Source organism: Rhinoraja longicauda, chromosome 1, assembly GCF_053455715.1.
Source record: "Rhinoraja longicauda isolate Sanriku21f chromosome 1, sRhiLon1.1, whole genome shotgun sequence".
In the NCBI taxonomy this organism is placed as follows: domain Eukaryota; kingdom Metazoa; phylum Chordata; class Chondrichthyes; order Rajiformes; family Arhynchobatidae; genus Rhinoraja; species Rhinoraja longicauda.
Window position 1 is genome coordinate 15,904,074 of NC_135953.1, and position 24,987 is coordinate 15,929,060.

At 41.6% G+C, this 24,987-nt stretch overlaps 1 protein-coding gene across 2 annotated transcripts in view; it reads right to left on the bottom strand.

Moving 5' to 3' along the window:
- The window catches only part of ddrgk1 (DDRGK domain containing 1), a 70,305-nt gene extending 46,168 nt beyond the window's left edge, over positions 1-24,137 (bottom strand). The window contains exon 1 of one of the 2 annotated variants that reach the window (XM_078408978.1): positions 24,002-24,105. In XM_078408978.1, coding sequence (XP_078265104.1) covers positions 24,002-24,089 — 88 coding nt within the window. In that variant the 5' untranslated portion in view covers positions 24,090-24,105. Of the gene's footprint in view, positions 1-24,001 lie in introns of both variants that reach the window. The other variant, XM_078408969.1, reaches the window with a different exon arrangement.
- Between the last annotated feature and the right edge of the window lie 850 nt (positions 24,138-24,987).

Genomic DNA, 24,987 nt, shown 5'->3' on the forward strand with positions numbered 1-24,987 from the left:
GTTATTATTCAGAGATGGTGAACGTTTGGAATTCTCTATCCTGGATGGCTGTAGAAGACCCAGTCATTATGTTCATTCAAAACAGAGATTGATGGTGATCCCCTGGCATTAAGGGAATCAAGGGATGTCGGGATAGTGTAGGAAAATGATGCTGAAGTTGAAGATAACCCATGAGCTTGATGAATGGCAGAGCAGCTTCAAAGAGCCAGAGAGCCTCCTCCTGTTCCTACTTCTTGCAAGGCAGCACAATGGCGCAGCAGTAGCGTTGATGCCTTACAGTGCCAAAGACCCGGGTTCGATCCTGACTATGGGTGCTATTTGTACAGTTTGTACATTCTCGCCAAAACCACGTGGACTTTCCCTGGGTGCTCCTGTTTCCTCCCACACTCCAAAGACGTACAGTTTTGTAGGTTAATTGGCTTTGGTAAAAATTGTAAATTGTCCCTAGTGTGCAGGATAGTGCTATAGTACGGGGATCGCTGGTCGGCGTGGACTCAGTGGGCCGAAGGGCTTGTTTCCGCGTTGTATTTCAAAACTAAACTTAATTTTTATTTTTTTATTTTGTTAGTTCACACACAATTACATACAATGGCTGACATGACTGATGGGAGCCATGAGTGTTCTCATTTTGGTAACATCTGCAAAACAGTTTACCAGTTAGCTGTGCACCAAGATATGCAAGATTGCAGCATCTTGACATTTAAACAGCTTGCAGAAGTTCAGCTTCAGCAAATGCCAAAGCTAGCCTATTGTGCACACTAATGGTCACCAAGAAACCAAAGCAAAACTTTTTACCCATAATTTGGAAACAAATGCTTTTATAAAAGGACCAATAAGGCAGAGGATTCTATTCTGAAATAACTAATGTCTTTAATAGGATTTGGAATTATTTTACTAACTAATAATGCATAGATTTTGTTTTGCTACTTTCACGGAGCTGCAAGAAGAGTTTGCAATGGGTCTTTGGTTAGACCACATTTGGACAACTGAATGCAGTTCTGATTGCCCCATTACACGTCGGATGTGAAGGCTTTGGAGAGGGTGCATGAGAGGGCTGTCTGCATTAGAGAGTATTGGCTCTGGAGGATGGACAAATTTGAATTGCATTCCCTAGAGTGTCAGAGTGTGACCTGATGGAGATTTACAAAAATTATGAGAGGCAAAAATAAGGATGACAAAACTTTTCTTCCCCAGGATGGAAATGTCAAAGACTAGAGGGCAGAGCTTTAAGGTGACAGAAGCAAAGTTTCAAGGAGATGTGTGCAGCATCCTTTTTTACCCTAAGAATGGTGGGTGCATGGAACTCGCAGTCAGGATGCGGGGGCAAATATGATGGTCGCATTTAAAACACTTTTACATAGGCACACGAATATGTTGTTGTTCGTCCTTTGGGTTCGAAGATGACCATGACTTCACTTTCAGTTGGAGGATTGGTGACTGTGGGTCCTGAAGTGACTGGTGAGGCCAATCCGGGCCCGGAAGGCACGCCCACACGTAGGACACAAGTGGATGGCTGCTGCAGTGGAAGTGGAGGTAGCCCGGGCCTTGCGCGCGGTGCGTTTCCTCTGGGCCTCTGCAGTGCGTCTGTTCTCTGCTGCACGAGCTCCTGTGCTGAGCTTGCTACGCCTGGTTGGACGGTCCAGAGCAAGAGACTCCTAAGTGCTGAGGTTGATGTCCAAGTCTTTGGAATATGTAGGGAATGGAAGGATGTAGATCATGTGCAGGAAGATGAAATTAATTTAACTGAGCATCATGATCGGTATGGACATTGTTGAACCAATTAGGTGCTGATTGGCCTTCACTTGGAACATTCTTCAGCAAGATCATATCATGATAAGTGGCTAGAGACTGAAGATTATTAATGGAAATAAGCGTAGTGTAGATTCTCCTTCTTGGTCTTCTTAAGCACACCCTTGGGATCGGCGTTTTGCCAAAGACTGGGAAAGGTAATCGGAGGACCGCCGAGAACAATGGGGGGACCCGGTGTGGGGGAGGGGGGACTGAGAAGAGGGGGTCCCGGAGTGGGGGGAGGTACTGAGAACAAAGGGGGAAATTGCAAGACAGGACGGGGGGGGGGGGGGGGGGGGGGACTGCTGCCACCGGAGGCTGCAGGCGGTAGACAAGACTGTTTGGTACATTTGTAACTTTGTCGGTGCCAACACGTGGCAACATTTATGTACTGCCTAGTTTGTATGCAAGAACAAATAATTGCACTGTACCAAGGAACATGTGACAATAAAGTATGAGGAAAAACCTTTTCAGTCAGAGAGTTGTGAATCTGTGGAATTCTCTGCCTCAGAAGGCAGTGGAGGCCAATTCTCTGAATGCATTCAAGAGAGAGCTGGATAGAGCTCTTAAGGATAGCGGAGTCAGGGGGTATGGGGAGAAGGCAGGAACGGGGTACTGATTGAGAATGATCAGCCATGATCACATTGAATGGCGGTGCTGGCTCGAAGGGCCGAATGGTCTCCTCCTGCACCTATTGTCTATTGTCTATTGTCTATTGTATCATTCAATCATTCATCCAAAATGTCAATGCGATCAAGTCCGAAGTCATGATAAGGCACAGATGTATATCAACATTTCAGACTTTAAGGGTGATGAATCCCAGGTCGCTCAGGAGGCCGAAACAGTACCAGATCACTTCAAAGCCCTGAAACCACAAATGAAAGTGGCAGGTTGCAATTTCATATGGTTTTCCCCATTTTGCTCAAAGAACTGTGTGCTACATAAGCAGTGTTTAAGAGGTCTGGCTTAGAATTTTAAAACTACCTTATATACCTCATGCCCATGGAATTCAGTTTTGTTTTCTTGAAACTATATTTCAATGGCCCATTCTAACCATGTATTGTATCCTTTGAAACACATCAGTGGCTGGTGGCCACAACTTGAATTAATATGCAAGATTAACATCACCACAATATAAAGTGTGATAACTCTACGGCAAAGGCATTTTAAAGCTACAGATCCCAGTTTATACATAATCATTTTCTGAACTTGATGTGGGTTATGAAAATGATGAGTAAATGGAACGAGCTGCCAGAGGAAGTAGTTGAGGCAGGTTACATTTAAAAGAGTGTATGGAAAGGAACTGCAGATGCTGGCTTAAACCGAAGAGACTCAGAACATCACCTATTCCTTTTGTCCAGAGATGACGTGTGACCCGCTGAGTTACTCTAGTTTTTTGTGGCCATCTTTGACATTTAAAAGACATTTAGGCAGGTACATGGATAGGCAAGGTTTGGAGGGATGTGAGGCAAATGCGAGCAAGTGGGACTAATATAGATGGGGCATCTTGGTTAGCATGGGTAAGTTGGGCTGAAGGGCCCGTTTCCATGCTCTATGACTCTGATTGAACTCTGCTCAAGTGGAGGATCAGATCATCAAACTGTCCCTCCATGGCTATTTACGGGGCAACACCAGAAAGGGCTTAAAATCACGATACCAGTTCTCTGGATATCACTCTATGCCATTTAGAAACAATGCAGTAGATGGAGCTGGGAAACTGATGACTTTCAGCTCCTGAATATTGCACACATTATGTACTGTATGACCTACACTTAGAACACACACTTCAACAAAGTGATTGTATTCCAGTGCTCGACTGCAGTAAGAATGAAATGCTTTATTTCAGGAAAGAATTGTATAATTCTTTGAATAATCTATTTTATCGCCTCATTGACGAAAAATATTGCAATTCACCTAATGCTCTTCAGTTAAGTCGTCAAGTAGACATTATTCAAATGAGGAGCCAGTGTCAAGAGACTATTCAACCATCAGAGACATCGCAAGAGATATAACTCTAAACTGACATGACATTCACACCCACATATGGAGTTCCCCAAACAAAGAATTGTTAGACTGCAATCAAGAATACACTAAGGATCTATTTTAATTCTTGTGGCGCTGACTGGATATTAAGTCTGGGGTCATGTTGCAATTAGTGATTGAGACACTAATTATGTCCACTTGGTATCAATGGGACAGGGAAAGTAACTGCCATTTCCAATGCCGGGCCTCTTAAAACAGTCACATTATTCCAATATAGAAACAGTAAATGCTGAAAATACTCAACAGGTCAAGCCGCATCTGCGGAAAACGAAACAGAGTTGTGTTTCAGGTCGAAGAGTGTTTATCAGGATGTTTCATCGGGCTGACTGCTACAAATTCCAGCATTTTCGATTTATTTTTTAGATTTCCAGCTTCATAAGTTCAAGGAGCAGAATAAGGCCATTTGGTCCATCAGGTCTACTCTGCCATGCAATCATGGCTGATCTATCTTTCCCTCTCAACCCCATTCTCCTGCCTTTGCCCCGTAAAGGAACCGCTTGGAGGTAGTGATCATAATATGATTAGTTTTAATCTGCAATTTGAGAAGGAGAAGGTTAAATCGGAAGTGTCAGTGTTGCAAATTGAACAAAGGGGAAAGATGCTGGAGTCAATTATTAAAGAGGTAATAACGGTGCATTTGGAGAGCAGTAAAGGGATAAGTCCAAGTCAGCATGGATTTATGAAAGGGAAATCATGCTTAACTTTTAATTCCATTATCTAAATCATTTATATTGTAAATAGTTGCCACCCCAGCACCAAGCCTTGGGGCACTCCACTCGTCACTGCCTGCCATTCTGACAGTGACCCTTTTATCCCTACTCATTGTTTCCTGTCTAACAACCAATTCTCTATCCATGTCAATACCCTACCCCCAATACCATGTGCTCTAATTTTGCCCACTAATCTCCTGTGTGGGACCTTATCAAAGGCTTTCTGAAAGTCCAGATACACTACATCCACTGGCTCTCCTTCATCCATTTTACTTGTTACATCCTCAAAAAATTCCAGAAGATTAGTCAAGCAGGAATTCTTCTTCATAAATCCATGCTGACTTGGATCAATCCTTTTACTGCTATCCAAATGCGCCATTATTACTTCTTCAATAATTGACTCCAGCATCTTCCTCACCACCGATGTCAGGCTAACTGGTCTATAATTCTCCGTTTTCACTCTCGCTCCTTTCTTGAAAAGTGGGATAACATTAGCTACCCTCCAATCCACAGAAAATGATCCTGAATCTATAGAACATTGGAAAATGATCACCAATGCGTCCACGATTTCTAGAGCCACCTCCTTGTGTACCCTGGGATGCAGACCATCAGGCCCTGTGGATTTACCAGCCTTCAGTCCCATCAGTCTGCCCTAGATCCTCTGTCCTCTAGTACATCTGGGAGGTTGTGTCTTCCTTGGTGAAGGCTGAACCAAAGTACCTATTCAACTCTTCTGCCATTTCGTTGTTCCCCATAATAATTGAACCTGTTTCTTCCTTCAAGGGACCCACATTTGTCTTTACTCATCTTTTTTTCTTAACATACCTTAAGAAGTTTTTACTATCCTTCTTTATATTCTTGGCCAGCTTACCCTCGTACTTCATCTTTTCACTCCTTATTGCCCTTTTTGTTACCTTCTGTTGTCCTTTGAAAGTTTCCCAATCTTCTGGCTTCCCGCTACTCTTTGCTATGTTGTACACCTTTTCTTTTAGTTTTGGGCGGCACGGTAGCGCAGCGGTAGAGTTGCTGCTTTACAGCGAATGCAGCGCCGGAGACACAGGTTCGATCCTGACTACGGGTGCTGCACTGTAAGGAGTTTGTACGTTCTCCCCGTGACCTGCGTGGGTTTTCTCCGAGATCTTCGGTTTCCTCCCACACTCCAAAGACGTACAGGTATGTAGGTTAATTGGCTGGGTAAATGTAAAAATTGTCCCTAGTGGGTGTAGGATAGTGTTAATGTACGGGGATCGCTGGGCGGCACGGACTTGGAGGGCCGAAAAGGCCTGTTTCCGGCTGTAGATATATGATATGATGATATGATATGATATGATATTCCATCCCAAACTTCCCTTGTCAGCCACCGTTGCCTCTTACTCCCCTGTCCCTTCCCTACAGTTCGCTGTTGAAAGGTGAGAAGTTGGAAAATTGGGCAGCACAAGGGTACTACAGGCGGTCCAACTGTCTCTCCTCTCAGCTCAATTCTGACTTCTGGTGCAGTCCTCACAGAGCTTGCACATCCCTGTGACTGAAGATAGACACAAAATGCTGGAGTAACTCAGCGGGTCAGGCAGCATCTCTGGTGAAACGGAATACGTGACGTTTCGGGACGAGACCCTTTTTCAGACTGAAGAAGGGTCTCAACCCAAAATGTCCTATTCCTTTTCTCCAGAGATGCTGTCTGACCCGCTGAGTTACTCCAGCATTTTGTGTCTATCTTCGGCATTAACCAGTATCTGCTATTCCTTCCTACACATCCCTGTGACTGCAATTCTCTCCCACATTCAAAAGACTTGCAAGGCTGGTCAATTCACAACAAGAAATTGCCGCTAGTGTGGGTGGTTGATAGGAGAATTGGTGCAGGGTGTGTAAAAGAATAGATTTAAGGGAAATATGTGGGGGAATGGGATTAATGTGATTGTTTTGAGTGTCAGCATAGATTCAATAGGCTGAGTTGCACTTTCTAAGGAAACATGAACTGACGTGTCATTACGCAATGTAATGGTGCCCAATGGAAATGATTACATGTCGATGTCAATTGAATAACTAGTAGGTTTGAATTAACTTAGATTGGATAACAATTTTTTTTTGTACAATTTGAATATACTTTACTTATCGTACTGTTTTGATTACCTTACACAGAGCTATCAGATACATAGTTACCAAATACATGGCAACCCTGAAACAACCTGTCTACTTCATTATTTTATTTCATCCAATATAGACACTGCAGCCCAGGAAAAAGATAAAATCTGAATGAAACTGCTGGAAACAGACATGCATGGATACTTAGTAAGACCAGAATAGCTCAGCAATGATGCACTATAAAAACAAGCTAACAACACTCATTTGTGCACCTCCCATATCTTTCTGCCTCTCTGTACACCTGCCACTTTCACACTGTGCGTTTGAGTGCATGTGCAACTGCTTTGATTAGCAAATCTAACGCTTCTCTAATTGCAGATATCAATGTTATTCCTTAGTCAAATTATTGTATTTCTTAAAGAAATGTTGGCAAACCTGACTTTTAAGTACTTTCTTGCCTGGTATATCTAGAGAAAATAATATAATATGCCAACAGTAGCTAGCCTAAACATAAATAGCTCCCACACCTGAAGTGCCATTTTAGTTGGCCTGCATTATTCAGTCATGATTGACATCGATGGCAAGGACAATGTCAGCATGAAGCTCTATTATACATGGAAATAGCGAATACAAATTAAGAAGACAAAATGCTGGAATAACTCAGTGGATCAGGTAGCATCTCTGCAGAACAAGGTAGGGGACGGTTTGGGTCAGGACGCTTCTTCCTGGAGAACTTCTTCAAAGTAAGCATACCTTGAGGATATTTTGCAGTGGAGCAGTCAAAATGTACAAACAAAGAAGTGTCTTTGAAGGGTCCCGACCCGAACCATCACCCCTCCATGTTTTCCAGAGATGCAGCCTAACCCACTGAGTTACTCCAAAACTTTGTGTCCATTGTTGTAAACCCACATCTGCAGTTCAGTTTAATTTTAGTCTAGTTTAGTTTATTGTCACATGTACTGAGGTACAGTGAAAAGCCTTTGTTCTTTGTTTCAACGAATAAAGATTAAGATCTGATCTGGTTAATATTTCTGAAGTCAGAAAACTATTTCACCAAAAATTGGAGCAACTCATTTATCGCTGCATCACTTGTTAGATGATTAAAATTAAAATTCACACCAATTCTAAAACCAAATTGTGCATTTTCACAATCTGTGTGCAAAATTATCAATCATCTCAATCTCAAACGAAAGCTAGATAATAAGCCTACTGCCTACGACATCTGTAACTACAAGCTAGGTTTAGGTATAAGAAGACTTTTTTAAGTACTCCCACTATAGAGATAAAATTCACAAAATGTCACTAAATGTCACCAGAACTAAAAGTAGAAAATTCATCATAACACAAGTGGTGTGCAACCAAGTGTTGCAAAGCACTGCATTCATAAAGACATCTTTAACACAGGAATGCAATCAAACAACATTTAGCACCAAACTACTCAAGGATGTATTGTAGCCAAATAGTTGGTCAGAAATAGGTTTTAAGAAGTATCTTAAAATGATAGAGAAATCAAGAAATGTTTATGAAGAGAAAATAGTGACATCAGTTTTCAATGACCGCCTGAGATGAAAACAGTGAAAAGCTAAGTGTTATCACTGTTATTGAATAAAAAAAGGCAACAATAATATATCCTATAATTCAAAGGAGCAGAATTAGGCCATTTGGCCCATCAAGTCTGCTCCTCCATTTGAACATGGCTGATCTATTTTTCCATCTCAACCCCATTCTCCAGCTTTCTCTCCATAACTTTGATGCCCTAACTAATCAAGAACCTATCAATCTCTGCTTTAAAATTACCCAATGACTTGGCCTCCACGGCGTCTGTGGCAATGAATTCAACAAATTTGCCATCCTCTGGCTAAAGATATCCTCATCTCCATTCTAAAGCCACACCCTTTTATTCTGACATTGTGCCCTCTGGTCCTAGACTCTCACTCTACTGGAAACATTCTCTCCACATCTAATTTATCTAGGCCTTTCATGAGCTCCAGCCAACATTCTTTGTGCAGGGTAGGACTCCGACCACTCGAGTGTTTTTGCCTTGACGCGTGGCATGGACAGGCCGAGGCAAAGAACTGTACTTTATAATTTTTTGATGATCAAGAATAATGATTGGACACTAATTAGCTCCAATTAATTTGTCGTGTTTCTTGTGAACAGGATAATTTTCAACATGGTCGGGTAGATATCTGTTGTAACTGTGCTGGAGCAGTTTGACTTGAGGCACAACAAGCTCTGCAGCATATGTATTTAGTACAACAGCTGGTGGTTGGTACCATAACCTTTGCTGCATCCTATGCTTTCAGCCGTTTCTTGATATTATATGGAATGAATGATATTGGCTGAAGACTGGCTTCTGTGAGGGTGGGGAATCTCACGAGAAAGCAAGATGGATACATCTGACTGAACATGGTTCTGAATGTTTTAGCCTTATACCTGGAAATCACATGCTAGACATTATTATTATTGGGGTTAGGGGTATTCAAGGAGCCTCCTCTTCCCATTAAGTAATTAATGCTGTAACACTATATTCTACACTCTAGTATTTTTTTCTATTTACGCTACTTGTTGTACTTGCATGGCTCGATTGTATTCAAGTCTCACCCCGATCACTCCCTCTCCCATCATGCAAGTGCAGGTGTCAAAACGCACACCTCCAGGTTTAGGGACAATTTCTTCCCAGCTGTTTATCTGAGCCAATCTATCAACAACTAGTGAGCGGTCCTAAGCTACTATCTACCTCATTGGAGACCCTCGGGTTATCTTTAATTGGACTTTGCTGGACTTTATCTTGCACTAAACGGTATTCCCTTTATAATGTACATGCATACTGGTAGATGGCTCGACCGTAATCATGTATAGTCTTTCCGCTGACTGGTTAGCACACAACAATAAGCTTTTCAAAGTACTTCAGTGCACGTGACAATAAACTAAAAAATTGTTTGTGTGCTGTCCAATCAAGTTTAGACAGCACACAAACAAAGTTTTCACTGTACCTCAGTGCCTGTCACAATAATAAAGCAATACCAATAATTGTCCCCCATCTTTCTAGATTAGGTGTATTTTTTTGTTGTTTCTCAAGTAATTACATTTTTATTTTTAAACCATTTTTGCACATAACATTTTTATATTCAGCATTGCGTTTGGCAACTTTCCAAAATGCTGGATGTCTCCCAGAGACTGTTTGATATTGACATTTGATGCAAAATTAATTTCTTATTTCTTAACATTCTTGCTGCAGTTTCACACAGTATTTCAAGCACATTGGAAAGAGTTGGTCTTGCCATGATGTTCGGCACAGACATTGTGGGCTGAAGGGCTTGTTTCTGTGCTTCTATGATCACAACTATACAACAGGTATATACAATGCGTCAGAAGAGAAATATTGCTCATTTAATAACCAGAAATGGCAGGATTTAAATTCTTGCATCAAAGAAACAAGAAATTAAATCAAATCTATATTGAGTAGATTTTAAGATAACTAGTATTTGGCTTGAGTTTTCATTATTAGCTAAAGGCTTATTCAATAAATTTGAATTGCATACGTCTATTTAACCACATAGATTTTAAAAATATTTGACGATAAAAACATGAAATAAAGATAGAGAATGATGAAACATAGAAACATAGAAAAATAGCAGGATTCGGCCATTCAGCCTTTCGAGCCAGCACTGCCATTCAATATGATCATGGCCGATCATCTAAAATCAGTACTCCGTTCCTGCTTTTTCCCCATATCCCTTGATTTCTTTACCCCCAAGAGCTAAATCTTACTCTTTCTTGAAAGCAACCAGTGAATTGGCCTCCACTTCCTTCTGTGACAGAGAATTCCAGATTCACAACTCTCTGGGTGAAGAAGTTTTTCTTCATCTCAGTCGTAAATAGCCTACTCCTTATTCTTAAACTGTGACCCCTGGTACTGGACTCCCCCAACATTGGGAACATTTTTCCTGCATGTAGACTGTCCAATCCGATAAGAATTTTATATGTTTCTATAAGATCCCATCTCATCCTTCTAAATTCCAGTGAATACAACCCAGTTGACCCATTCTTTCATTGTATGTCAGTCCCACCATCCTGGGAATTAACCTGGTGAACCTACACTGCACTCCATCAATAGCAATAATGTCCTTCCTCAAATTAGACCAAAATTGCACACAATACTCCAGGTGCGGTCCCACCAGGACCCTGAACAACTGCAGTAGGACCTCCTTGCTCCTAAACTCAAATCCTCTCGCAATGAAGGTTAACATGCCATTAGCTTTCTTCACTGCCTGCTATACCTGCATGCTTACTTTCAGCGACTGATGTACATGCACACCCAGGTCTCGTTGCACCTCCCCTTTACCTAATCTGACACCATTCAGATAATAATCTGCCGTTCTGTTCTTGCCACCAAAGTGGATAACCTCACATTTATCCACATTATACTGCATCGGCCGTGCATCTGCCCACTCATTCAAACTATCCAAGTCACCCTGCCGCCTATAGCACCCTCATCGCTGCTCACACTGCCACCCAGCTTTGTGTCATCCGCAAACTTGGAGATGTCACTTTTAATTCCCTCGTCTAAATCGTTAATATATATTGTAAATAACTGAGATCCCAGCACCGAGCCTTGCAGCACCCCACTAGTCACTGCCTGGTATTCTGAAAAAGACCCGTTAATTCCTACTCTTTGCTTCCAGTCTGCAACCAGTTCTCCATCCATGTCAATACCCTACCACCAAATTACTATTGCTTTAATTTTGCACACTAATCTCTTGTGTGGGACTTTGTCAAAGGCTTTTTGAAAGTCCGGAAACACCACATCCACTGGCTCTCCCTTACCCATTTTACTTGTTACATCCTCAAAAAATTCCAGAAAATTAGACAAGCATGATTTCCCTTCATAAATCCATGCTAACTTTGACCAATCCTGTCACTGCTTTCCAAATACGCCGCTGTAACATCTTTACTTCGTTGTTCAAAGAAAATGCATTGTTTTGGGTATTAATTTACGGCATGCCGACTTCTAATTAAATATTATGCACGGCGCTCTTACAAGTCAAAGATAAAATATCTACTGCAATTATTAAGAAATACACCATAACAAAATTCATTTTCCTGTGTGAAACTTGTAATTCTCGATGTGGGTTACATTAGTAAATTCAGTAATACAATAATCTCATAGAGGTTTCATTTGCTTTTTCTCAATTAATTTTGATGTATTACTTATGCGTCACCTCTTGGTATTGCTTGTTTCATAGGTAACTTAAACTTACAACAAAAGCTGAATCAAAATATCGAATTTTCTGAAATGGCCTGAATAACCCATCATGATTGCTTCTTCTCCCACCTCCCCAATCTCGATACTCCCAGAAGCAAATTCGAGGCTCCAAACATTTAACGCTCAGAAAAGATCTGTACATGAGTACAGTTGAGCCATTCACAGAGTACAGATACATGTGTCCCTGGGAGCCACGCGTGCGGCGGGAGTGTCCCGAGGTGCCATGCGGGCCTGATCTACCCGCTGAACAACCGCGGCGCCGACCGGAACAAACCCCTGTAGGCCTGACTCGCCCCACAGACATCACAGGAGACTGCGGAGGTCTGCCTGGGCCGAAGCGGGAGCTTCGGCGGCAGCAGGAGCCTCGGCGGCGGTGGAGCGTGGGGGGGGGGGGCGGGGAAGACAATGGGGACCCGGGCATGGGGGGATTGCCGTGAGGGACGGTGGAAGAACAGACGGGGACCCAGTGTGGAGAAGCGGGGGCGGGGGGGGGGGGAACTCTAGTTTTAGAATCCTATTCCCAGGGGATAAGTCTGCATTTGTTTGTTTGTTCATTCTGATGAAGGCGCTGTGCACACGGCAGCCAACCAACAGTCACTTATCCTTTTCTTTTTCTTTCACCTTTAATTTCAAGTTTTTGTGTACCTTGTTGTGTGTTGTGACTGTTGGCAGACCAATTTCCCTCCGGGGATGAATAAAGTGTTATTGTATCGTATCGTATCATATGATAAGGGAAGAATAATGTTTTGTGCAAGATCAAGCCAGTAAAGTCTGATCAAGATGGATACATCTGGTTAAACATGTTTGTGAATGCTTCAGCTTTGTGTCTAGCCCTCGCATGCTAATCTCTGTCATTATATGGATTAAGTATCATTGTTGGGAGAAAACAAAGTATTTAACTGCAGATGGGTGGTTCCTGATAATATGCTTGAAAAAAACCACAAGTCTACCACCAACTATGCAGCAGCGAAATGTAAAGGTCATCCATCCACTTTGCATTAACCATACGAAAAAACACGTGAATCTAATCCAGAGTTTTGTTATACTTCAATTTTTTAAGAGCTGTAGCAGTTGCTAAATGATTGGATATTGACATCAAATGGGCCCTGCGCTATATTCGTGAAATTCATTCAGAAGAGCATTTGACTTAGAGGTTAAAATGTGAATGAACAATGCAGCCAAACTTCTTTGATGGCAAATCCCAATGGAAGTGCATATTTGGCAATAGGATACAGCTGAACAACAGGCTACTCGAACCATGAAGAATGCCATGGAGATGAAATTCAGGAATGTCAGAGACATAGTCAAAAGATCGCCTTCCTCTTTAGAAGAATTTAAAGGAGTAAAAAGATATGGATTTACTCCTCCATTCTATAGATCAACCTAGCAGCTATTTATATGCAGTACCGTCAATGCCTTAGCTTCTGTTTTCCTTATTTCCTGCAAATTGCATGCCCTCGTGTTTTATACAAATTCCGCACACACGTGAAAAGAAAATTAATGCAAATTTGAAATCTCCCAAGAAAGGCACATTGCTTTCATACAATACATACATGTTAATTTCAAATACAATACATTGCATTCAAACTTCATGTGTGGACATATGGCTCAAAATTCAATTACAGTGTACACATATAGCTACACTATATATGATACACTATATGTGATATACAGCGCCCTCCATAATGTTTGGGACAAAGACCCATCATTTATTTATTTGCCTCTATGCTCCACAATTTGAGATTTGGAATAGAAAAAATCACATGTGGTTAAAGTGCACATTGTTAAGATTTTATTAAAGGGTATTTTTATACATTTTGATTTCACCATGTAGAAATTACAGCTGTGTTTATACATGGTCCCTCCATTACAGGGCACCATAATGTTTGGGACACATGGCTTCACAGGCATTTGTAATTGCTCAGGTGTGTTTAATTGCCTCCTTAATACACGTATAAGAGAGCTCTCAGCACCAAGCCTTTCCTCCAGTCTTTCCATCACCCTTGGAAACTTTTATTGCTGTTTGTCAACATGGGAACCAAAGTTGAGCCAATGAAAGTCAAAGAAGTCATTATGAGACTGAGAAACAAGAATAAAATAAAATAATTAAAAAAGCCAAACCTTAAGCTTACCAAAATCAACTGTTTGGAACATCATTAAGAAGAGAGCACTGGTGAGCTTACTAATAGCAAAGGGACTGGCAGACCAAGAAGACCTCCACAGCTGATGACAGCAGAATCTATAATGAAGGAAAATCCCCAAACTCCTGCCGACAGATCAGAAACACTCGTCGGGAGTGGATTTGTCAATGACCACTGTCCGCAGAAGACTTCATGAAATACAGAGGCCACACTGCAAGATGCAAACCACTGGTTAGCCATAAAAATAGGATGGCCAGGTTACAGTTTGCCAAGAAGTACTTAAAAGAGCAACTACAGTTCTGGAAAAAGGTCTTGTGGGCAGACGGGAGATAAAGATGAACTTATATCAGAGTGATGGCAAGAGCAAAGTATGGAGGAGAGAAGGAACTGCCCAAGATCCAAAGCATACCACATCATCTGTGAAACACGGTGGTGGGGGTGTTATGGCCTGGGCATGTATGGCTGCTGAAGGTCCTGGCTCACTTATCGTCATTGATGATACAACTGCTGATGGTAGTAGCATAATAAATTCTGATGTGTATAGACACATCCTTTCTGCTCAAGTTCAAACAAATGCCTCAAAACTCATTGGCTGGCGGTTCATTCAACAGCTAGACAATGATCCCAAACAAAAGCAGCAAAGGAGATTTTCAAAGCTAAAAAATGATCAATTCTTGAGTGGCCAAGTCAATCACCCAATCTGAACCCAATTGACAATAAACAATAGACAATAGGTGCAGGAGGAAGCCATTCGGCCCTTCGAGCCAGCACCGCCATTCAATGTGATCATGGCTGATTATTCTCAATCAGTACCCCGTTCCTGCCTTCTCCCCATACCCCCTGACTCCGCTATCCTTAAGAGCTCTATCTAGCTCTCTCTTGAATGCATTCAGAGAATTGGCCTCCACTGCCTTCTGAGGCAGAGAATTCCACAGATTCACAACTCTCTGACTGAAAAAGTTTTTCCTCATCTCAGTTCTAAATGGCCTACCCCTTATTCTTAAACTGTGGCCCCTTGTTCTGGACTCCCCCAACATTGGGAACATGTTTCCTGCCTCTAACGTGTCCAACCCCTTAATAATCTTATACGTTTCGATAAGATCTCCTCTCATCCTTCTAAATTCCAGTGTATACAAACCTAGTCGCTCCAGTCTTTCAACATATGACAGTCCCGCCATTCCGGGAATTAACCTAGTAATTGAGCATGCCTTTTATATGCTGAAGAGAAAACTGAAGGGAACTAGCCCCCAAAACAAGCATAAGCATAAGACTTCAAGTATGCAAAGGGTATGCAACAAAATACTAAACATGACTTCTTTCATTTATATGACATTGCTGTGTCCCAAACATTATGGTGCCCTGAAATGGGGGGACTATGTATAAACATTGCTGTAATTTCGACATGATGAAACCAAAATGTATAAAAATCTGACAATGTGCACTTTAACCATGTGTGATTTTTTTCTATAACAAATCTCAAATTATGGAGTACAGAGGCAAATAAATAAATGATGGGTCTTTGTGCCAAACATTATGGAGGGCACTGTAGCTACACTGTTGTGATCTTTTCTTGTAAGTACTTGAAAAATACATGTTAGATATATTTTTTGCTTCCTCAACAAACATCAACTAAACAAGAGCCCATGTTATTTATAATCACAAAAAAAATGTTCACTGTAGAAAAAAAATTCATTGCAAAAAGCATTTAAAGTACTTTGTGGTTCATGTGATCGGTTTTCTGAATGTGGGACAGTTTGACAACCCAAGGGAATGGTCACAATTGTCAATGTAAACCCAATCTAAAAATAACAAGAAGGAAAAAGGGTTGGTCCACGTGCTCTCATTCTAAATGCCTGCCAACATGTGTTTATTAGATAATTAAGGGAAGGATGATTAAATGAGAATTTCAGAAAAGGAAGGTACACAAAATGCTGGAGTAACTTAGCGGGTCAGGCAGCATCTCAGGATAGGAATGGGTGACATTTCGGGTCGAGGCCCTTCTTTAGACTCATCAGTCTGAAGAAGGGTCTCGACCCGAAACGTCACCCATTCCTTCTCTCCTGAGATGCCACCTGACCCGCTGAGTTACTCCGGCATTTTGTGTCTACCTTCGATTTAAAGCAGCATCTGCAGTTATTTTCCTACTCCAGAAAAAGGATATCAATCCTGGCATACTACAATCCACCATTCTTCATTAATATCTCACCCCAGTTCTTGCAACACCTTTCATCTGCTCCTCCTTGCCCGTCCTCATCTGCACGTCTACATTTTTCTCTTTTGCCTCTCAGATCTGGGTCCAGTTAAATCCCTACTTTCCAAATCAACATGACATGAAAATTATTCTTGATCTTGGCTCACTGCGTGGAGTGCTGTGAGGGAAGGGTTTTATCTGAATGCTTCAGTACACAGCTCTATTTTCCAAAGTTTTTAATCATTTAATCTTAGCAAAGTCTCCCAGATAAAATTACTTCAGTTTCTCCCTCATTAAGTGGCTTCATCCTTAATTATTTAATCTTACATTTATCAGTAATGCAGGTATCGTCTACCCGGAGGAACGTACAAACTCCCTACGGACAATCTCTGGAGCTGTAAGGCAGCAATTCTACCGCTGCGCCACCGTGCCGCCCCGACCTTTCTTAGATTTAAATTTATTATTGTCAGTGAAAAGCTTGTTAGATTTATTATTTACGGTGAAAAGCTTGTTTTGCATGCTATCTAATCAGATCAGGTAATACTATACACAAATACAATCAAGCCAAAAAGCAAGAGATTATTTTAAACTAATAACAATAATCAGTTCTGAAACCACGGATGAGAATTGATACCTAAAATTATATAACGCATTGACAGCCAAGAAAACAGTTGGCAGGAACGTACTGTATGAAAACAGAATTCAGTAGAAAATATGTATCAGAATTAGTGACAAGAAGGCAAAAGTTCCAGTGAAGAGACTTAATAACATTAATTAGTTATTAATTTCTTAATTAGTAATTATGATTTAACAGCTTTCATATCATATCATATCATATATATACAGCCGGAAACAGGCCTTTTCGGCCCTCCAAGTCCGTGCCGCCCAGCGATCCCCGTGCATTAACACTATCCTACACCCACTAGGGACAATTTTTACATTTACCCAGCCAATTAACCTACATACCTGTACGTCTTTGGAGTGTGGGAGGAAACCGAAGATCTCGGAGAAAACCCACGCAGGTCTCGGGGAGAACGTACAAACTCCTTACAGTGCAGCACTCGTAGTCAGGATCGAACCTGAGTCTCCGGCGCTGCATTCGCTGTAAAGCAGCAACTCTACCGCTGCGCTACCGTGCCGCCCTAACTTTCATGATAACTTTGCGAATTACAATAACAATGATATAATTATGCACAAATTAAACAGATGCAACAACTCAACCAACAATTAAAAAAAAGAATGATGCTCTAGTTTCCAGGATGTAACTGAAATGGATTCTGAAGGATCACGACCCGAAACATCCCCCGTCCATTTTCTCCAGAGATGCTGCCTGACCCTGCTGAGTTACTCCAGCACTTTGTGTCTATCTTTGGTATAAACCAGCATCTGCAGTTCCTTGTTTCTACATGGATTCTGTAGTTATGTTCAACTCATGCGGCGGCTATTACAATATTTTTGGTTGATTTATAGAATTTTTCCATATCTCACATTTCATTGGGTTTCTCATATAAAGAATGAATACATTAAAATCAGATAGGTTAATTGATCCAGTTCAGCTTTTTAAGAGGCAACTTTTTCACACAGAGGGTGTTGCATAAATGGAACAAGCTGCCAGAGACAGGTAAAATTACAACATTTGAAAGGCACTTGGACTGATATATGGATAAGAAAGATTTGGAAGGATATGGCCCAGGCACAGGAAGTCTGTTAAGCAATTTGGTCGGCATGGATAAGTTTGGCCAATAGTCCTGTTTTCGTGCTGTATAGCTCTAGTCATTTGATTACCCAAGCTGAATGAAACTTTTTGCCTAACCAGCAATGTAGTTTCAATCATGATTAGTCTATAGGGACATTACATGTTCCATTACATGGTTTCTTTTTAACCATCCTGTGCAGTAAAATGTCCCCTCATTTTGGTGTGCCGGTATCATTGCAACTTACCTATATTTAGGTGGTGACTCAAGAATACGAATTTCCAAGAAAGCCTGGCTAATTAGACATCAGCCTTAAAACAAAGCTCACCATAGATTTATTTTTCCTTTTCCCCTTGATTTATCAAAGACAAGGTGAAGCTAAATAAGTTTCCACGGCCATTGTGGGGCAACACGGAGCGTCATTCTTAACAATGGTACAATGTAATCACCCTCCCCCATAACCAAGGAATTACAGCTTTTTCCCCCTCATGGTTTCAAAATGATTTTGGTTGTGCTAAGAGTTATCTACAAGTTTTTTTAAAATTCTTTGAAGGCTATTTTTAAAATCTGTAATTGACATAGTACTGGGTACAATTATTACTAACGATTAAAACAACCTGTGCACTTTACAGAATGAGAAGCAAAACATCCATGGTAGCTCCTGATTTATTTTTGGAAATTATCTTAACCAAAGTATTTTCTATAAGCACTGGATGTGAATACCATTTTAAAATAAGACTACAAAAATACATAGATGTCATTTGGCTGGGTATTCAAGTTCTTACCCTGAAATCAATACATTTTATAAGTGATGAGAACTTATACTGAAATTGAAAATCAATTTGGTAAAAAGATCAAATAAGTATTGGAGAGACAGCCATTGCCCACAGAAAACACCCGTGTCAATTTCTACTTTCCTACATAACTTTTCAGTATTTGAGCACCTATACATAAAAAGAGTGAAACTATAAAATGTTGCGGTCGGTACAAGAGGAGTTGAAGTTGCAAGTACATGAAGCCCATAAAAAACATTCAAGTGTGACAAGTGATTCAGAATGCTTTGTTACTAGGATAAAAGTAGGGACGTTTTGATGCAATTTTACAGAATGGTGGCAAGGCCACACCTGGAGTACTGCCTACAGTTTGGCCCCATAATCAAGGGATATTACACTTGTATCAGATTCCTGGGTTCAGCAAAACGAGCCTGTACGCATTGGAATTTATAAGAACGAGAGATAATCTTACTTAAGCATGCAAGATTCTCTTGCAAGATGTTAATAGGATGGATGCTGAGACATTGGTTCTTCTGGTGTTAGAAGTAGTTTGTAGTTGTCCCCACTTTCAGCCTTTGGTTATCTATTATTCATTGATGTTTTAATTATTATTTATAATGAAAATCAATCCAAAATAACTATTTAGAATCTCTGCCATTTCTCTTTCTCACATTATTAATTCCCCAGTCTCACTCTCAAAGCGACCAACATTTACTTTAGCTACTTTCTTCCCAAGCACCTATAGTCCATTTTTTTAAATGTCACTTGTTACTCTGTCTTCCAGAAATGGGGAGCATACCTTTAAAATAAAGGCTGTTCAAAAAAAAGTAATGAGAGCCATGAATCTGTTAAATTCTTTCTCTCTGAGGGTCATGAATCTTTGGAATTCTCTGCCATAAAAATCTGTGGACGTAAAGTCATTGAATATGCGCAACAAGATTAACAGACATCTGAACTACAAGGGAGTCATGAGCAGAATGTTGGAAAATAGTGCTAAAGACAAAATTATTATATAATGAAGCGGGCTTGAGAGGCCATTTCTTTTATTCCTGTTTCTCAAATGATACTTATTGCAATTTGGCCTCTCATAGACATTGACCAAACTTTACATGCAACTTAAAAATGCTAACAAGATGTTAAAGTTAACTTTGCTGACTGCTGTGAGGTATCATCCAAGTTGTTTTTCCACAGATAGGAAAGTCCGAGAAAGAGCCAGTATAACCAGCAGATTGGGCAGAACATCTTCATTCAACTCAGTATTGGGAGGCATACACTAATTAACTAAAAGAATCACAAAAAAACAATTTTAACTATAAACTTTGAATAAATGGTAGTGGTAGTGCAGTAGTGAGTCAGGTGAGCGCAAGTTACATTTGCAGAAGTAAATGACAGCAAGTTCATTGGAGAAGAGAATGGGAGGAAGTGAGGAAAGACCCTTGGATTCAATTGTATTTATTGAAGAATCATCCAGTGAGATTATATGGGTGGAGCTGAAAATTTAAAAAGTGATGATAAGACAATAGACAATAGACAATAGGTGCAGGAGTAGGCCATTCAGCCCTTCGAGCCAGCACCGCCATTCAATGCGATCATGGCTGATCACTCTCAATCAGTACCCCGTTCCTGCCTTCTCCCCATACCCCCTCACTCCGCTATCCTTAAGAGCTCTATCCAGCTCTCTCTTGAAAGCATCCAACGAACTGGCCTCCACTGCCTTCTGAGGCAGAGAATTCCACACCTTCACCACTCTCTGACTGAAAAAGTTCTTCCTCATCTCCTTCCTGATCACCTTGTTGGGATTGTATTATAGGCCCCCAAACAATCAACAGAGATTTGGGGAACAAATATGCTGGGATATTGCGGGCAGCTTCAAGACTGTTAAGGTTGTATTAGTTACAGTGCAAGGGGAAGGTTTAAAGGGATATGGGCCAAACATGGGCCAATGTGACTATCAAACAGGGCATCTGGGTCGGCATCGACAAGTGGTGACAAAGTGCCTGTTTCCATGCTGAATGACTATGACTAAAAAGTTATCACTTTCAGGTATATTTACTTCAATTTCAGAAAAGAAGCTTAATGAGGCTGATCACATCACTATTATAATGGCCTCCTAAGCAGCCAGCACAACATTGGTATCACAATACATGATATGGTTCAATATTTACAAAATTAAACAAATACTCTTCCTGAATTCACCTTTTCCCTATTATGGCCAAATCAAAAGCCATAATAGAGGATTATGTATGGCAAACCAACCATTTACAAGAGCAAAAAAAGAAATGTACAAATGCCACAATTAGCCCTACTGTCAAAGTGGGGAATTCACCCCTGACATTGTTTTTCTTCAACAAAACAATGTATTTCTCCTGATATCTTAAATAAAGAATAAAGGTTTATGATACAGGTAATATATTATGATATTTAAAGAAATAGTTGTAATAAATAGGTCATTTTCAGGTTTGTTGGCTATCATTAACAGATTCCTGGAGTATGGGAGTCGGTTCTTTACAATCTACGTTGATGCCTTAGATAAAAGGACCAATGTAAAGTATCAGAAGGGCAAATCTAAAGCTAAGCTGCAAAGAGAACGCAAAGGTAAGAAATTCCTCTGTACCATTTTCCAGCACTGGAAAATCATAAAAATTATTGTTAAACGTTAACACTATTTTTTTAAACTGCTAAATGTGTGGTGCCTATTGCAACCTTTGTTCTTTCAAAAACTATGGGGCTGAGGTGTTGAATTTCCTGCACCTTCTCTCACAACTCTGACTTGAAGAATTAGCCCTTAATGAGTTGCAGTGACTAGTCGGGTACCGCAAGACTCAGTGCTGGGACCCCAGTTATTTACAATATATATTAACGATTTAGACGAGGGAATTAAATAACTGGTGCTCAGATAACAACCTGTCCCTAAACACCTCTAAAACCAAGGAGCTGATCATCAACTTCAGAAGGTCAAGTCAAGTCAAGTCAAGTCAATTTTATTTGTATAGCACATTTAAAAACAACCCACGTTGACCAAAGTGCTGCACATCTGATTAGGAAAAAAAAAAAGTCACATAATGGGGAATACGCTCTGATCTTTATCAACGGGGACAGTGTGGAGTGTCCAGCTTCAGGTTTCTGGGCACACACATCTCGGAGGACCTCACATGGTCCACTAACACCGCTGCGCTGGTCAAGAAGGCACAGCAACGACTGTTTTTCCTGAGGACACTGAAAAAGACTGGTCTGCCCCAACAGCTGCTGATGACCTTCTACCCCTGCACCACAGAGAGCATCCTAACGTGTGGTATCTCAGTTGCACGGAGGCGGAGAGGAGAGCTCTTCAACGGGTAGTCTACAGAGCTCAGATTATCGGAACACAGCTACCAGACTTGGAGGGCATCTACAATACACGATGCCTCAGGAAAGCCACCAGCATTCATAAAGACTCCTCACACCCCTGCAATAGTATGTTCGAACTTCTACCGCCAAATGACCACCAAATAATGAAAGGCCTAGATAGGGTTGACATAGAAAGGATGAGATATAAAAGGATGTACCTTTAAAATGGAGATGAGGAGAAATTTCTTTAGCCAAAGGGCGGTAAATCAGTGGAGGCCATGTCATTCGATATTTTTAAAGTGGAGATTGATAGATTTTTGATTAGCAAGTGTCAAAGGTTACGGGGAGAAAGCAGGAGAATGGGGTTGAGAGGGAAAAATAGATCAGCCATGATTAAATGGCGGAGCACACCCAATGGGCCGAATGGCCTAATTCTGTTCTTATGTGTTACGGTCTTACAAGAGGATCATGACGACTTAAAAGAGCAGCATTAGCAATCATGGCATTTGCACTCCGAATGACTGACCAATTTACTCCATTATATTTCTGAAGATTACTCCACTGCTGACAAATTATATAGTACAAAATAAAACTCGCTGTTGGCTACCTTTTGCTTATACATTCCCATGACATATGTAGAATCATAGGAAAAAAATGGCACAAAGTGCTAGAGAAACCTAGTGTGTCAGGCATCTCTGGAGAACATGGATAAGTGACATTTCGGGCCAGGACCCTTCTTCAGAAAAGTAAATGTCTACAAAATTGGGATCATTTTAATTCACAGGATACTTATTCAAATTGAGCTTCACATGGTTGTTCAACTTAAAACGTTACATTAACCACTACACTTTCCAAATAAAACTGCCTGACTGTTTCCATCATGTTGTGTTTTGTGTTGGAGGAACCCAGCACTTTGTGCTTTACTTCGAGTTTTACTCAATATTCCAATATCTTTACATTGGAATGTGACCCAGCAGGTCAGATAGCATTTTGTGGAGGGGATCTGTGGAATGGACTGATAATCAGACTGAAAAGCATCCTAACCAGAAATGTTGCCTGTCTCCAGATCCAGTGACAGTTTCTTCCGAAATATTATCAGGCAACTAAATCATCCTATCAATAACTAAACCATCCTATCAACAGAGCAGTCCTGAGCTACTATCTACCCAATTGCAGACCTTTGGACTATCTTTAATTGGACTGTATCTTGAATTAAACTTTATTCCCTTTATCCTGTATCTGTACACTGTGGACGGCTCGATTGTAATCATGTATATTCTTTCCGCTTCTAAGAAGGGACTTCTCAGAAGGGTCTCAACCCACACCTTCACACACAACTAAAGAAGGGTCCTGACCCGAAACATCACCTATTCCTTTTCTCCAGAGGTGCTGCCTGACCTGCTGAGTTACTCCACCTTATTGTGTCTAATTGCATTGCATGGCATTCCCTCCAAATGTTGCCTGACCTGCTGAGTTACTCCAGCTTTTTGTGTCTATTTTCATTTCATATCATTGCATTGCATTCCCTCCACAGATGTTGCCTAACCTGCTGAATTACTCCAGCTTATTGTGTCTATCATCATTTCATTGCATTGCATGGCACAGCATTCCCTCCACACACGTTGCCTGATCTGCTGAGTTGCTCCAGCTTATTGTGTCTATCTTCATTTCATGGCAATGGCAATAATGGCATTCCCTCCACATATGCTGCCTGACCCTCAGAGTTTCTCCAGCACTTTGTGTTTTGTTGGGAGGTAATTCTGTCCACGTGGGGGATGGACGGCCGTCACCGAGCACGCTGGTCCAATGAGGGACGCGGGGGCGCTGAGGTCAGAGGCCGGGGAGCGGCGGCCATTTCCTTCAGGCAGCCGGCGGCCGCCTGTTGCTGCTGCTGCTGAAGCCGCCTGGTGGCGCCGCCGCCTGGTGGCCGCCCACTCCTTCACCTCAACCCAACATCCCTGTCAATGGGCGCGGAGCTCGTACCTTTCTTCACCTGCCGTCTGAACTGCGAGACGAAGAAGATTACGACGCTGATGATGACGGCGGCCAGTACGTACAGCACGGGATCCATGTTTACCTGGCGCCGGCCCCGCCCCCTCTGACGTCAGCCACCCCTGGGCCAAGCCATCCGCCTGACCCGGGGGGGGAGGAGGAGTAGGGCGAAAAACCCATGTGGCAAAAAAACACCAGCCCCAGCTATTGATAAACCCGACTCCTGTATGCGTTTAGTCTAAATTATCTATCTGCCTTATGACGTATTTTCTTTGGGTACATAAAGCTGTAAGTATTTTTAAGCAAAATCAATACCCCCCCCCCCCTCAGGCTGCGTGGATCCAACCTGGACCGGGCAGAAACCCGGATGTCACTCATAGCGCCATCGCTCGGCTGGAAGGGTGAACTGTCACCATTGCTGGCTCTGGCAAAGACTCACCTGTCAATGTGTGAGTGTGTACCTGAAGCAGTATCAATGGCTCAATAGTACCATATTGCCACATGTACCCAAGTACAGCGAAATTCTTTTTTTTTTGCACACAGACAATAGGCAGGAGTAGGCCATTCGGCCTTTCGAGCCATTCAATGTGATCAAGGCTGATCATCCACATTCAGTACCCCGTTCCTGCCCTCTCCCCATACCCCCTGACTCCGCTATCATAAAGAGCTCTATCTTACTCTCTCTTGAAAGCATCCAGAGAATTGACCTCTACTGCCTTCTGAGGCAGAGAATTCCACAGATTTACAACACTGAGTGAAAAAGTTTTTCCTCTTCTCCGTTCTAAATAGCCTACCCCTTATTTTTAAACTGTGGCCCCTGGTTCTGGACTCCCCCAACATTGGGAACATGTTTCCTGCCTCTAGCGTGTCCAATCCCTTAATAATCTTATAGGCAGTTATTCCTCTGCTCCAGCTAGCCTCTCCTGCGGAGTTCCACAAGGCTCCATCCTAGGCCCCATTCTCTGCCCCATTCTCTT